Genomic DNA, 13,754 nt, shown 5'->3' on the forward strand with positions numbered 1-13,754 from the left:
TCGTTGATTTATTCTCCTGATGTTCCATGCAGCCAACCCCGTTATTGTTGTCACATATCGCGCCATGTTCTAAATGTCCGTCTCGGACACATCATGCTGTCGTTATCGTCCCTCCATTAATCATTGAGTTCGCCGGTGGGTTACGCAGTTTGTTTGAACCGCAGGTAAAAGTTGAACTCAAGAGGGAAAGCAGGATCTGTAACAACCACATTTTGTCCATCTTCCAGCCCAAGATCCTTGATAGTTTTTTGGAGATTTGCACGTGTCTTTTCTTCCAAGCTGGGCGGAAACTGCATGTAGAGCGTCTTTCCCTCTCCTCTGATCGAAGGCTTCTTCAATTGAGCTTCGGGACGAATAGCGAATGAGTCCAGAAGGTCCTGAAGGGTGCTACTAGGGTCGACCTCTAACGGACGCGACTGATTACCACAAACAGGACAGTCGTCTTTCTTTTCGTGTTTGAAAGTATATGTGTAGATGCTGTCGTTACCAGAGTACATCATATAGTTCTCTTCCATTCCCAGCGTTGGTGCGGCAGAGCTTGCGAGCTTAAACGCTTCGTTACAACATGCTGCCGCGATGATAGCATTTGTTGACGCAATGGCTGGAATGATGTTCTTAATGACGCCTTGTGTCAGGGCGTAAGTGACACCGGAGATCTTGAACTCCTCTGCACGTGTGAGGGCCTTCTGGTAAAGCCACGAAACATGGGCAGGGTCATCCTTGTCCAATTGAGGGAAGGGCTTCTCTTGGTCCCATGCGATAACATGCGCCCACTCGATGCAGTGTTCCGGTTGACGCGGAATTGAGGCGATGGTACAAAGAGGAACAGCAGCTCTGGGTGCATGCATATCCAGCTGGCATTCGATACAGGACGTAATCGATGGAACGATTACACGAGCCTGGCCTTTGAAACCTTCTGTACCACCATCTATCATGGGGATAAGGGAGTCAGGGTCGTCGCCCTCTTCGGCTATTGAAACTAACATGGCATTGATCCATCTTCTCGCCTCAATGCTGTCCAGGCCGCAGATGACAAATTGAAACTGCTTATAGAAAGTGGCGTCGAAGTCTTGGATACGGCAGTTGTGTGCAGTTATCGTAACGCCTTTGACGCGACGCATGACAAACTGGGCTGCGCACTCGGCCTTAGACTTGCCTACGTCAAATTTCCTAAAGAGAAATTGTCGGTTGAGGTTCGAGATGTCGATGGTGTCTGGACCGCTCTTGTCAGTCCTATACATACAGGCACTTGAAGCTGGCTAGACTAACCCATGTCGATAACATGGATGTCTTTGAATTTTGACATAGCCAAGTTCTTCAAGATTTCACAGCCCAAGCCACCAGCACCACTACGAATGTCAGTCGGGACGCCTTGTGATGACGAGGGGAAGCACAAACATAACTCTACCAAACCCCATGTTAGCAGGATTGCAACATAACTCAATTTTTGTCTAGCTTACAAAACTTTGATCTTGTCAAACTGCTCAAAGGCTTCTTGTGTTCCGGCGACGTCAGGGTCGCTAAAGGGACCGGGGTTCTTTCGGATGTTGTCTAGGTAGGTCCTGAAGTTCGGATCAGCGACCAGCAGAGGATACCGTGATAGTGGCAGTTGGCGTACCATCGTTTCCCCTCGTCCACTTTACTGACAAATGGCGGGCCTGTGGCTACCGCAACGGAAGCTTCGGTAGCCATTTTTCGGGACGGAAATATGGTCGAGCTCGGATGTGACAACGCACTAGAGGTAGCAATCACGAACGATTGCTGTCGCTGGATGAAGCTGTGTTTTGGGAGGTAGAGGGGCCGGCATGGCATGATGAAATAGGTAGGGATAGATAGGCGGTGCCTGTATTTGGGTCCGTGCACGATAAGCGTTATCGGAGACTACGCAGCATCTTCGGTGGGTTATCCAGGGGTGTCCCGAGAGCGGTGGGGTGAATGGAAATGTGCTAAAGCTCTCAGGTGTCCGTCTTTTGATCTGTAAGCTGCCTACATTTCAGCTACTGGTAGAAAGACCAGTTCTTGATTGCCTGTATCGAAAGCGTTTCTAGCCTTAATCGCAGTCGTGGTCTCGAGACAGCCCAAATTTGCCGAAAATCATACGTCCTGAGGACTTACCAAAGCCAAATATTAGATTTGGTGGTTTCTCAACGATCCTCATGCTCAATTCATTCCCGACTGATAGGTAACTCAACTGCAATGGACGATTTCTTCACTCCAGTCAGCACAACCTATCTAAAGGCGAGGCCTGAGAATGGCTTGCTACAGGAGTTGAACCCGAGCAAGACACCCAAAGAAATCACAAATGTTGACGAGATTACGACCGTTGAAGTTGCTTTAGAAACTTTGAAAAACCAACCAGACTATGACATTCTCATAGCTGTCTTGAGGTCTATCGATCACGGACACATATGCGCTTCAGGCTTCAGCATCTCAACGCCAAGTCCTGAGGCTTCACAAATCATTCAATGCATCATTTCGGAGATTGTCCCTAATTACTGGCCCCTGTTAAAAGAAGATGCATCTTCAGCCTCTGGGGTCCGCGATTCCGGTAGTCTAGCCGACCTCGAGCTGCTGTTGAGGTGTTTGAGGAATGTCACAGGTCTTAATGCCGCCATAACACGCTTGAAGGCGTTGGTTCAAGAGTGCAAGGCAAGCGCCAAAGATGTTAAGCGACCAGACCTGGCGCTCAACTTAAACATCCTCCTCGAGGTTTGCTCAGCCGTCCTGGGCAAAGACGACTATCTTAACGCGCTGTGGGTTGCAAGCAGCACTGGCCTGAATGTGGCAGCTAAAAGACGCCCAATGGCCCACGAGTTTACCTCTCTGATCGCCGGTGGACGGCTTGTGTCGGTCGCAGCTGAAGCAGATGCTACTGCCAACCCAGATAGAACGGCAGGGAGGAACCACTGGATTGCGGACGGACAGCAGTACAGCAAGTGGCTTGGAAGAAGCATCGAATACTGGGCTAAATGTGATATTTCGTCAGATGATGTCAAACTTTGTACTGAAATCTTTACTAGAGCTCTTCGCCTGGGCTACTCTGGTAAGTTCACCAATGGTAGTTCATTTCTCTAGCGAAACTTGACTTACTAACCCTGCGCCAGACAGTCTCCTGAAACAGTCTGTTCAAGATATGTTGCTCGGCCAAGAGGATAGTCGCAAAGCCTTTTTTAAACTGTTTGGTCAATTCTCCCAATTAGAACAGAAACGGGTTATCTTTGCGGTGCTGAAGCACCTGTCTGAAGTGTTTCTTAATGGTCTGGATGAAGCCGAGAATCCAGAACCCAACTCGACTATATCTGCCGCTGCTGGTGTCATCGACAGACTGATCTCAAACGAAGAGAATCGGAAAACTCACCTGATCTCTTGGTTGACCAGTTCAACTGGTGCCGGTCTCGGCGACGGTATCGGCATCAGGCGTGCGGTGTTGGCTGCATTAGCACAGGATAAGGAGTGCATCAATCTGGTACTCGAAAAAAGCATTACCCAGTTTGGTGACCAACTTTACATTAAGCATTCCCCGGTACTGCAACAGCAAGCCCACGCTCAAGTTTTGCTTCTAAGTGCTGGCTACGTCAGCAAGTTATCACCCTTGAAACTTAAAATTTTGATGCGGTCTGCCAGCTATCTGAACGCCATATCTAACAGAATCGGCGCCTCTCAAGAAAAAGCCAGGTTCCTGGGATTGGCAGTGGGCGAGACGCTTTCGAGCCTTATCGACGGTAACGAGAAGCGACTAGACTTCAAGATGGAGGAAATGGGAAGCGATGAAGCCCGGTTTTACAAGGACCTGGTCAGAGTAACGGACCAGGTCGGTCCTATTGACTCCCTTATTACGAATACCGTGGTAGAAAACGAGAAGAATGAAGCGCCGATAACAAACCCATTTCGATCGAAACCCGCAGCAAAGCCGAATAAGCAACCAGCTGCTGCTTCATCTAAATTCATCATCCAGGAGGTTACCGACTCTGAGAGCGAAGATGAAGATCTTGTTCCCTATGCCAAGCCTATTGACGACCCAGAAGACTCGGATGAGGATCCGACACTCCTTCGTCGGGACAAGCCCAAGGCTCCTGTATATATCCGAGACCTCATCGCATACCTCCGTGATACAGACAACTACGATAAGCAAAAGTTGGCTTTGGCCACTGCTCCGCTTCTGATTCGCCGCAAAGCAAACTTTGGAACAGAAGTCACTTCTCATGCTGAAGAGTTGGCCACACTTCTCGTCGGGTTGCAAGACAAGTTCGAGATTGGAGATTTCTGGAGTCTTCGCCTTCAGGGCATGACGGCTATTATTGTCGCGCAGCCAAAGAAGATGGGACAGTGGTTTGCGAAGACCTTTTTTGACGGCGACTACTCCGTCTCCCAGCGTGCCTCGATCCTCATCATTCTTGGCCTCAGCGCCCGCGAGCTCGCCGGATTTGACATTTCAGATTACAAGGCTGCAGCATCCTTCCCCTCTAAACGACTTCCTGACAAGATGGAGGCCCTTTACCTCGACCCCTCCACTGCATCAAACCGGCTCTCTTCTTCGGCAACTTTGAAGGCCCTACCCTCCAATGCTCTCGATAGCATAGCTAGCTCTCTAACATCCGCGTTCATGGCCCCCATTGCCGCAAACGCCGCAGACGCAACAACCGGCCCTGACGCTCTTAAACTCTCATCTTTTACCTCTCGTCTTCAGAGCAGAACTTCGAACAAGAGGACTGGCCTCCATTCCATACCCAACACCACAGCCTCGGTGTTAAGCACATCCTTTTTCTTTCCCCTGACCGCACGCCTCCAACATGCCCTGCGATCGCATTCCGCTCGCTCGGGTGTCTTCATCCAGTCATACCTCCTATCTCTCTATCTGAAGACTCTAGCCGTGCTGATTCACTCGGCCGGCCCCGCGACACTAGCCCTTTCGCAAATGACTGCTGAGCTGTGGGACTTGCTTCTAGGCGTGCGTGCCCATGTTTCGGGCGACGTTCCAGGGACATATGCGCTTCTTGTTGCACTGGCAGCGATGTTGGAAGTAAATGAGGCGACGGATATGCGGCGACTTTGTGAGGCACACCCACGCGAGATCGTTGAGACGCAGGAGTGGGTAAGCGGCATTTTCAATGGTACACGCGGCGACGACGGTGGAGAGGAAAACGACGTTAAGATGCTTGCTGCTGCGGTGCTCATCAAGTTGCAGGAGGCGACGGAGAAGTATCGTGCCTTGTTGTTAGGTGACATGATCGGGTTCTCATAGGACAAAGTTGACAACAAAAATGAAGGAAGTGCCTCATGGAGTGACTGGTCTCGATAATAGAGTATAGCTATAGTTTTTACTCGCCTAAAAGGCTATCTTTATATTCTGAATCATCTAAACAAGGTAATTATTCGTACACTTCCAGTCATCGTGTGCCTGACCCCTAAACACCATCATTGCATGTGAGGTACGCTTGCCGCTATCATCACCCATGTACGCAAATGAAATCAAATTCCAGCTTCGCCTCCTTTACGTCGTGTCACCCATCAGGTCCTGCCTTCCACCCTTGCGTACAGGCAATGTGGATAGATACTGATTTGCGTGGCTTAGATGCTCGCCCAAGCTCATCGCCATTCTTCTTAACTCTTCCTTTACCGCATCCGCGCTGGCCGAGCCCTGCATTACCTCTACTGAGGGCGGTGCCGGAGGGGGTGGTAACGGTAGAGATCCGCGATTTGTCGATCGCGGAACCCCAGGAGGGAAAGCAGGCTGTGCGGCTTGCTGGGGAGTCAAGAACTCTGGATCTGAATAGTCGGCACTATTGAACGACTGGTGGGTGTTAAGTCGTAGACCAGATTGGGCATTAGAAGGGCGAACCGTGGCACTTGGGTCAGCTAGGTTAAGATCGACGAGACCTAGATCATCATCCTTGGGGATTCGCGACGCAAAGTCAGAATCGTCGGAGACATATATCGAGGGCTCCCTGTTTGATGTGGGAACATAGATGGAAGGTTCCCGATTGCCCGCAGGAACGTAAATAGAAGGCTCTCGATTGGACACCGGGACGTACAAGGAAGCATGTCGCTCCAGATCAAAAGGGTTAGCGAGACCAATATCCGAACCACTCACGGAGACGGCGTCGGAATTGGCCGTAGAAGGACGAGTGAGTTCCGGCATTGGGTCTGCCAGACCCATATCAAGGTCAATCAGGCTGCCAGTCGATATGCGATTGTCTTGGTTATTTGTTTGCGGAACCATAAGCTCGTCGAGGTCGATTAAGCTTCCAGATGATTCTCTATTGTTCATCTGAGAGTTCGACCGGGGGACCATCAGGTCACCGCCATAATTAGGGGCGGGAACAGGATCAGTCTGGTGATGGAACATCTGCGGTCGGGATGCCGAACTTGGCCCAGAGCGGTCGTCGTTGAAAGGAAACCTAGACATTTCAGGGTTTGCAGATGCCGGTGGCGCCATGGAAGGGAATTTCCAGTCTTGTGTCCTTCTGTTCGGATTCAAATCGGCTGGGTCACTCAAAGGCGGCTTATTGAAGTCCGGCTCGTCTCCCATATGGTAATCGACAGATACACGTGGCCCCCCAGCTCGAATGGTGTTCATATCCACAAAATTGGCGAGATTACTACCATTGAGAGAAGCGTCAAGATCAATGAGAGATTCCCTTACAGTCATTGACTGGAGAGAATCGTCCCTGAGCGGAAGATCTGAAGTTGGCGGGGGCATCGGCCTCCCATAATAAGCCCGAGAGTTGTCTTCATAATTGGATATAGTATTCGGGTCGAAAACCTTTTCAAGGGGGGCCTTCATGGCAGCAAGTTGTTGAGGCGGTGGTCTTCTCCGTCCCTTCGGCTTAGCTCTCGACATTTCGTCTAAAAACCCAGGATCGAAGTCTACATTTGAGCCATACACATCGTAGACAGCCTGAGCATCTGTGTCTTGGAAGACTTGTTGGTCGAAAGCCATGGTCGTGCTGAAATTCCATTCGTCGTTTGCGAGCGCAGTAGAGGAGAAATCAGAATCATCCATGCCGGAAATCCCTTGAGCCCCTCCCGGGGCAAAAAGAGACTTCCGGCTGCCACCTTGCGACTCCCATAATTTGAAACCTCTGACTAGTAGCGCGAGCGATGAGGCTGGATACTGCGGGGTTGTATTGGCGATGTAGGGATGCTTTTGTACCTCTTCGATCGTTGGTCGTTTGGAAGGATCCTCTTCCAAGCAGTATGCCACCAGATCCTTCAGTTGTTCAGAATATTGGTCACCATCTAACCGAGGAGTATGCGCTTTGATGTAGTTTCCGAGTTGGTATACATCAACTCCTGCCATGACGTTTGGCGGAAGACCAGAAGCGATTTCATACACCATGGAGCCGAACGCCCAAATATCCACTTCTGTACCGTATGAAGTCGACTGATCAAAAAGCTCAGGTGCCATCCAATGAGGCGTGCCTATAAATGTTGATCGTTTGTCGAACTTTGTCTCGATCACACCAGCAACTCCAAAATCGCAGAGTTGCACCCCACCAGCTTCGGTGACAAGAACGTTGGCGCACTTAATGTCTCGATGAATGATTCCCTGACGGTGAACCCAAAAAACAGCCTCAGCAACCTCTCTCAGAATTGGAATGATCCATTTCTCTTGCAGACCGCCGGGGGCTGTTGGCTTCATGAGCGTTGCCACACTACCACCAGCACAGTACTCAGTAATCATCCACATAGACTGGCCGACTGGCAAGGCATCGATGACGTGGTTTATGTTCTTTGCACCACTGTCACTAAGTAACTTCAGGGCATTGACCTCAGCCAGAAATTCCTTGAATGTGTCGGCAAGCTTGGGGTTGACGGTGTCGCTCTCTTCGATGTCAATAATCTTGACTGCGACGAGCATACTCGTATTAATATCGGTAGCTTTGTAGACGCGGCCAAAACTTCCTTTTCCGATGAGCTCATTGAGAAGGTAGGGCGGTTTGTCCTGGCCTGCCTTGGTCACTTCCTCATCTACCGCGGCTTGCATCTTCTTTGCATCTTCAAGGGCCTTCTGTTTGGTCACCGAGAAATCGGGACCCCTGACCTGGAGCGACATCTTGAGTGAGTAGTCACCGCCGGACACGGTGGGTAGAGGCAGACCCTCCTTCTCCGTAACCTAGATAGAAAGCGAACAAGAAAATAGTGCGAAAAAGTCAGAATGATGTTTCCTTGGTCGTACTGTATTCACCACTGAAGTCGCTCGATGGTATTGTAGAGAGGTTGGACTGTTCACCGAGGCACCTGATACGCTAAAGTTCAGGTCAAACACAGGGGGTAGGCACGTAGGCACAGCACAAGGGGACGAGTTGAGGATGTTTCCAGCCAATTAGAGAATCGCACACAAAACTCAGATATAAGGGTATGCAATTAAACAAAGCCCCACAGCCAGCAACAATCGTTAGTCGATCTTATATCTCACGGTCTTGTCTGATGGCATTATTACAAGTGGCACAAGAGCCCAACAGCAATCGCACCGCCGGGTTAATAGTATAACAATATATGTATATAGAAGTTTCAGTATTTCATCAAGACTTATATCTCATTAGGATACTGTATTTTGACGATCGCCTTTTCAGAAGAACCAGCCAGTCTTCTTCTGTTCTGCCTCATTGACTCTAGTCTTATAGGCTCTGGGGCTCTCAAAATCGCTTGCCTTACCACTCCATATACCAAGTTTCTTAGCCTTGGCTTTTGCCTCTGCAACTTTATATACTTCTTCGAAACCTCCCCATTCCACCCCGGATTTTGCCTCGTACGTTGTTGCCAGGCCTCGTTTCAGCATCTCTAGCCCGACGTCCTTCTTCAACAGAAACCGCCTGACATAGACGGTTGCGACGACTCGGTCGTATTGGTCGCGCTTGTGAATCCGTGCCCAGATCCGTCGGTTCAGGATGTAATCAGTCAACCACTTCAAGGCTTCTTTAGCACCTGGTTGACCGGGTCGACCAAAGTGTGCACCCTCCGGGGCGTCTATTCCAGCCAGCCTCACAGGTATCTAGATGGCTCCTATCAGCGATGCCTCAAAAAAATCAATTTATATGGTGTGTACCGTTTTGCCCTTCAGTGCAGCTCTTGTACTAGGGACTTTTCTCAACCAATCCCACCCAGCAAGTCTCCCTCCAGGGGTGTGAAACATGTGGAAGTTGTCGCCATCGCCCACACTAGTGACCCGGCCAAACAGAGTTCGTTTCCTGAATAAGTCAGGTTGAATGTGACCCGCGCTGGGAAACCGACGCAGACGGGATTGATAGAAGATGAATGCACCCAGTGATACAACGGTTGTCAGGAAAACAGGGGCCCATTCCTTGGCGGCTTGTAACGGAGGATCAGGTTGTGGGAGGAGGTCATTCCACGTGGTGGGCTTGTTGCGTTTGCTATCCTTGCCATCTTCTTCAGGCTTGGATGGCGCGGGCGCTTTCCCTGAGCTAGAAGAGTTAAACGGCCATTGCATTTTCGAGCACTCTTTGGAGAGAGTTCTGAGCCCGATCCTCTTACTGGCAATGATGAGGCTGGCTATCTGGAGTGTGCGTCAGTTAACTATGAAGAAAGAATTGGAACTAAGTGTTGAATCCCATTGGACAATGACGAGTGCCATAAAAGTCCAAAGCTTCCAATCATGATTTATGGAGTAAAATCTTGACAGACCAAATGTATCCTTACCTCTGAATGCTAGCTACAGGACTAGGTGCACGCGTTAGAGAGCTCTGTGTCAATTGAGATTGATCCTGGTAGCTTAAACAGTGTACCACACAGTGTGCACTGTTCAGACGTGAAAGGCTGCGGCAAAACTACGCTCCGTTAGGCCAATCAGCGTGAGGCAATTAGTTTCTACTCACGTCGAGCTTTCGGGACATGACGGCCACACTACACAACTTCGAAGGCGAATCCCCTCCATTTATCCTAGCCGGCAATCAGCCATTGGCACAATAAAGGAGGCTCAATTGGAGGCATATATCTCCTTGACCTCTTTTGAAGCCGTCTCTTCATACCAAAAACACGATGGCAGGCCTCTACCGACTCGCTGGCCGCAGCGCCAAGAGGTTATGTCTGCGACCGGCAGCCAACTCCTTCAACGCCGCCCGACCCTTCTCGACAACTTACCTACGCCGATATGCCGATGCCTCCTCCCAATTCGAGGGAACCAGGCTCACGCCTGTTGCTTCCGATTTCTCTTCGGCCGCCGACCCCTACAGCATTGTGCGACCACAGGGACAGGACGGTGCTGCATTGAAGACTGCAGAGGAATCCGTTGAGGATCGAAAGATTCGTCACTACACGGTTAACTTTGGTCCTCAGCATCCCGCCGCTCACGGTGTGTTGCGTCTGATTCTCGAGCTGAACGGCGAAGAAATTATCAGAGCGGACCCCCACGTCGGTCTGCTTCACCGAGGTACAGAGAAGCTCTGCGAGTACAAGACCTACATCCAGGCTCTACCCTACTTCGATCGTCTCGATTACGTTTCTATGATGACGAACGAGCAGTGCTTTGCTCTTGCCGTTGAGAAACTTTTGAATGTTGAGATTCCTGACCGCGCCAAGTGGATTCGTACCCTGTTCGGTGAAATCACCCGTATCCTGAACCATCTGATGTCCGTCTTGTCGCACGCCATGGACGTTGGTGCTTTGACTCCTTTCCTGTGGGGTTTCGAGGAGCGTGAGAAGCTCATGGTAAGTTGAACTACTACTTTGAGCAGATTATATGATTTCCGGCTAACCCGGTCGTCAGGAATTCTACGAGCGTGTCTCCGGTGCCCGTCTCCATGCCGCCTACGTCCGTCCTGGTGGCGTCCACCAGGACATTCCCGTTGGCTTGCTCGATGATATCTACCAGTGGGCAACTCAGTTCGGTGACCGTATCGACGAGACCGAGGAGATGCTTACGGACAACCGTATCTGGATCCAGCGTCTCCAGGGCGTTGGTGTGGTTTCCGCTGCTGAGGCACTGAACCTTTCTTTCACTGGCGTCATGCTTCGTGGTTCCGGTGTCCCTTGGGATATTCGTAAGAGTCAGCCATACGACGCCTACGATCAGGTTGAGTTTGATGTCCCTGTTGGTGTCCGTGGTGACTGCTACGACCGATACCTCTGCCGTATGGAGGAATTCAGACAGTCCTTGCGCATTATTCACCAGTGCCTGAACAAGATGCCTGCCGGCCCCGTTCGTGTCGAGGACTACAAGATCTCCCCTCCCCCCCGTTCCGCCATGAAGGAGAACATGGAGGCTCTCATTCACCACTTCCTTCTCTATACTAAGGGCTACACCGTTCCTCCTGGTGAGACCTACTCTGCCATCGAGGCTCCCAAGGGCGAGATGGGTGTCTATGTCGTCAGTGACGGAAGCGAGAGGCCCTACCGCGTCCACATCAGAGCCCCTGGTTTCGCTCACTTGAGTGGCTTCGACCACGTCTCCAAGGGTCATATGCTGGCTGACGCTGTGGCTGTTATTGGTACGATGGATTTGGTGTTCGGTAAGTTTCTCATAGCCTAATTGCAGGAGGAATCTTCAACTAACAGCATGATAGGTGAGGTTGATCGGTAAAGTAGTTTAGGAGAAGGAAATCAAAACGACTGTCAGGAATCACTTTCCTTTTGTGTACTTGTAGAGTGAAGAGACAGAGCATCGACGTATATACCGCATTTGTTCTCTTTTCTAGAAGAATTTCTTTCAGACTCTATGGGTTGCAACATGGCTTTGGTCTACGGCCTGTGAATCCCTTGTGGCATGACATGATTGAAATCAAGGCTTCAATGGCATCTTGTATTCGTGATATAATACATCTGGAGTATGTAGAGTACAGGATACTTGACCAAACAGCCAGATCAGTTGTTTGCAGTATAAAGGTGATGTTACAAAGGCTACCTCCATGCTTTAAAAGAGCTTCGCGCCAGTGCTGGAAGCCTGTTCCATGAAGAATTTCTTCAAAGGACCCATAGCATTGACGGCACTCAAGCCCAGAGATCGCAAGGGTACCAGTGGGCCACTCTCCACGGAATAGAGCTTATGGAGCTTGTCACAGACACCCAGCACAACGTGGTTTGCAACATAGCGCTCTGAGTTGTACGGCTCAAGGGAGAGTGTCGTGCCCAAGTCCTGGCCGGTGGACACAGCGGCCTGAATTGTATTAACCAGGCTCTGGACGTCACCCTGCCCTTGATTTAAGCCCTGACCAGCCAGCGGGTGAATAGTATGGGCCGCATCGCCGACAAGAGCAACTCGTTCGGCAATATATGTGTCCGCATGCCGCAGCTTGAGCGGGAAAGAGGCCACCGTGCCGTCTTGCACTCCTATAACTTGCTGAGGAACCGCGCGACGGTCAACGGGCGTATGCTCAAGTCTCCATGCAAGCTCCTCGGTTTGGCCGGATGGTTGAGTGTGCATGAAGCCAATGTCAACCGGGCTCAACCGGAAGGCAGCGTTGACCATGGCGATGAACTCCTTAGGAGGGAGTCTCTTGAGAAAAGCGGCCTTCTCAGGAGTCGTTGACCAAACCAGCGTCGAGTAATTACCGGGCAGCGGCAGCATAGCTACTGGCCCGGTTGGCAGAAAGCGCTGGTAGGCGATCTTGTTGTGCTCACCACCCCAGCCGTCTCCCTCCATTTGAAGCGTGGCGACAACGCCATGCCTTCCGTAGTCCCATCCTCGAGCCTTAATGCCGGCAAATGTGCGGACTGGACTGTTCGCGCCATCGGCTCCTATCAGGAGTCGCGCATGCAGCCTCTGACCGCCAGAAAGATGAACAACTGGCCACTGTGTAAGGTCCAAGTCCTCAGTCTCTTCACCAAAGCCAATGTGCTCGACTCTTACACCATCATAAATCGAGACGCCGCGTAACTCGTCGAGGCGACTCAGCAGACCCGAAGTCAGGTTGAGGTTCTCGCACATGTAGGCGATAGTATTCCCGGCCGAGGCGCCCGCCGGCCAATCAAACTCAATCCTTGCACCACTGACGCCGTCCCAAACTTGCATCTCATTATATTCCTGGATACGCTCTCGTTTCATGTGGCTCCATGCGCCGATTGTGTTGAGGTATTGCGCTGATGTCGGCGTAAGGGAGCTGCAGCGATTGGAGAACTGACTTGACGGCAGCTTCCAGGAGCGAATTTGGGAGAGGTCCTGGGCTTCGACGAGAGCTACCCTGAGGCGAGACGTAATGGGGTTGGCCCCTGAACGACGTTAGTATTCATACCATAACTTACAGCAAGGTTGGTCTTACGGAGAGCAGTCAGGAGGCTGAGGCCTGCAGGCCCACCACCCACGCAGACGACATCGTATATGTCTGGTTCAGAGGCGGACGAGGTTGCGCTTGCGCTTGCGAAAGACCGCCGGGTCTGCGTCTGAAACTTGCGGGTGCATGTCTTGCAGACGAATCGAGGCCGTGACAAGGCTCGAGGGACTGCCATTGTTCTTCAGGCCGTCAGAAACGACTTTCTGGCAGGACGGGCTGGTTTTTTGGGGTCCGGAACGTATGATCACATGGGCGACAAATGCGATGGGTAGCTCCAGTTGGTTGTGAAAGGAAAGCTCAGAAAAAAAAGCCCGCCACATTGCAGCCACATATGCTATTCAACCCACTGGTGAGAGGGAAATCAATAAGTGGCGGTGCATGATCTGTGCAGATTGAAATCCATCATCCCTGCAAAGCCAGTGAGGTCATCCCCTGTCAGGCTACACTAGGCCCCCACACTAGGTGTTTTTTGCACATGACCCCATAGGTTGCCACAGCACCCAGACACCAGCGACGCTTTTCCTTGCG

General features: G+C 51.0%; 6 protein-coding genes across 6 annotated transcripts; 2 read left to right on the plus strand and 4 right to left on the minus strand.

Moving 5' to 3' along the window:
- Positions 1–140: 140 nt before the first annotated feature.
- On the minus strand, positions 141–1,306 carry CTRU02_205314 (nedd8-activating enzyme e1 catalytic subunit; the record flags this gene model as incomplete). The annotated part of the gene is made up of 2 exons (XM_036722613.1): positions 141–1,213; positions 1,270–1,306. 2 exons carry the CDS (start codon positions 1,304–1,306, stop codon positions 141–143), a joined length of 1,110 nt encoding a protein of 369 aa, XP_036585511.1.
- Positions 1,307–2,196: 890 nt separating this feature from the next.
- CTRU02_205316 (telomere length regulation protein) lies at positions 2,197–5,242 on the plus strand (the record flags this gene model as incomplete). The annotated part of the gene is made up of 2 exons (XM_036722615.1): positions 2,197–3,043; positions 3,105–5,242. 2 exons carry the CDS (start codon positions 2,197–2,199, stop codon positions 5,240–5,242), a joined length of 2,985 nt encoding a protein of 994 aa, XP_036585512.1.
- Positions 5,243–5,491: 249 nt separating this feature from the next.
- CTRU02_205317 (serine threonine protein) lies at positions 5,492–8,056 on the minus strand (the record flags this gene model as incomplete). The annotated part of the gene is made up of 1 exon (XM_036722616.1): positions 5,492–8,056. The coding sequence occupies one exon, from the start codon at positions 8,054–8,056 to the stop codon at positions 5,492–5,494; it is 2,565 nt and encodes an 854-aa protein (XP_036585513.1).
- A 516-nt stretch (positions 8,057–8,572) lies between these two features.
- CTRU02_205318 (nuclease domain containing protein) lies at positions 8,573–9,451 on the minus strand (the record flags this gene model as incomplete). The annotated part of the gene is made up of 2 exons (XM_036722617.1): positions 8,573–8,995; positions 9,050–9,451. The coding sequence occupies 2 exons, from the start codon at positions 9,449–9,451 to the stop codon at positions 8,573–8,575; spliced, it is 825 nt and encodes a 274-aa protein (XP_036585514.1).
- A 548-nt stretch (positions 9,452–9,999) lies between these two features.
- Positions 10,000–11,539, plus strand: CTRU02_205319 (nadh-ubiquinone oxidoreductase 49 kda subunit; the record flags this gene model as incomplete). The annotated part of the gene is made up of 3 exons (XM_036722618.1): positions 10,000–10,668; positions 10,727–11,468; positions 11,523–11,539. The coding sequence occupies 3 exons, from the start codon at positions 10,000–10,002 to the stop codon at positions 11,537–11,539; spliced, it is 1,428 nt and encodes a 475-aa protein (XP_036585515.1).
- Positions 11,540–11,869: 330 nt separating this feature from the next.
- CTRU02_205320 (ubiquinone biosynthesis monooxygenase coq6) lies at positions 11,870–13,401 on the minus strand (the record flags this gene model as incomplete). The annotated part of the gene is made up of 2 exons (XM_036722619.1): positions 11,870–13,164; positions 13,215–13,401. 2 exons carry the CDS (start codon positions 13,399–13,401, stop codon positions 11,870–11,872), a joined length of 1,482 nt encoding a protein of 493 aa, XP_036585516.1.
- Between the last annotated feature and the right edge of the window lie 353 nt (positions 13,402–13,754).

This window comes from Colletotrichum truncatum (genome assembly GCF_014235925.2).
Source record: "Colletotrichum truncatum strain CMES1059 chromosome Unknown Contig_0003, whole genome shotgun sequence".
Classification (NCBI taxonomy): Eukaryota; Fungi; Ascomycota; class Sordariomycetes; order Glomerellales; family Glomerellaceae; genus Colletotrichum; species Colletotrichum truncatum.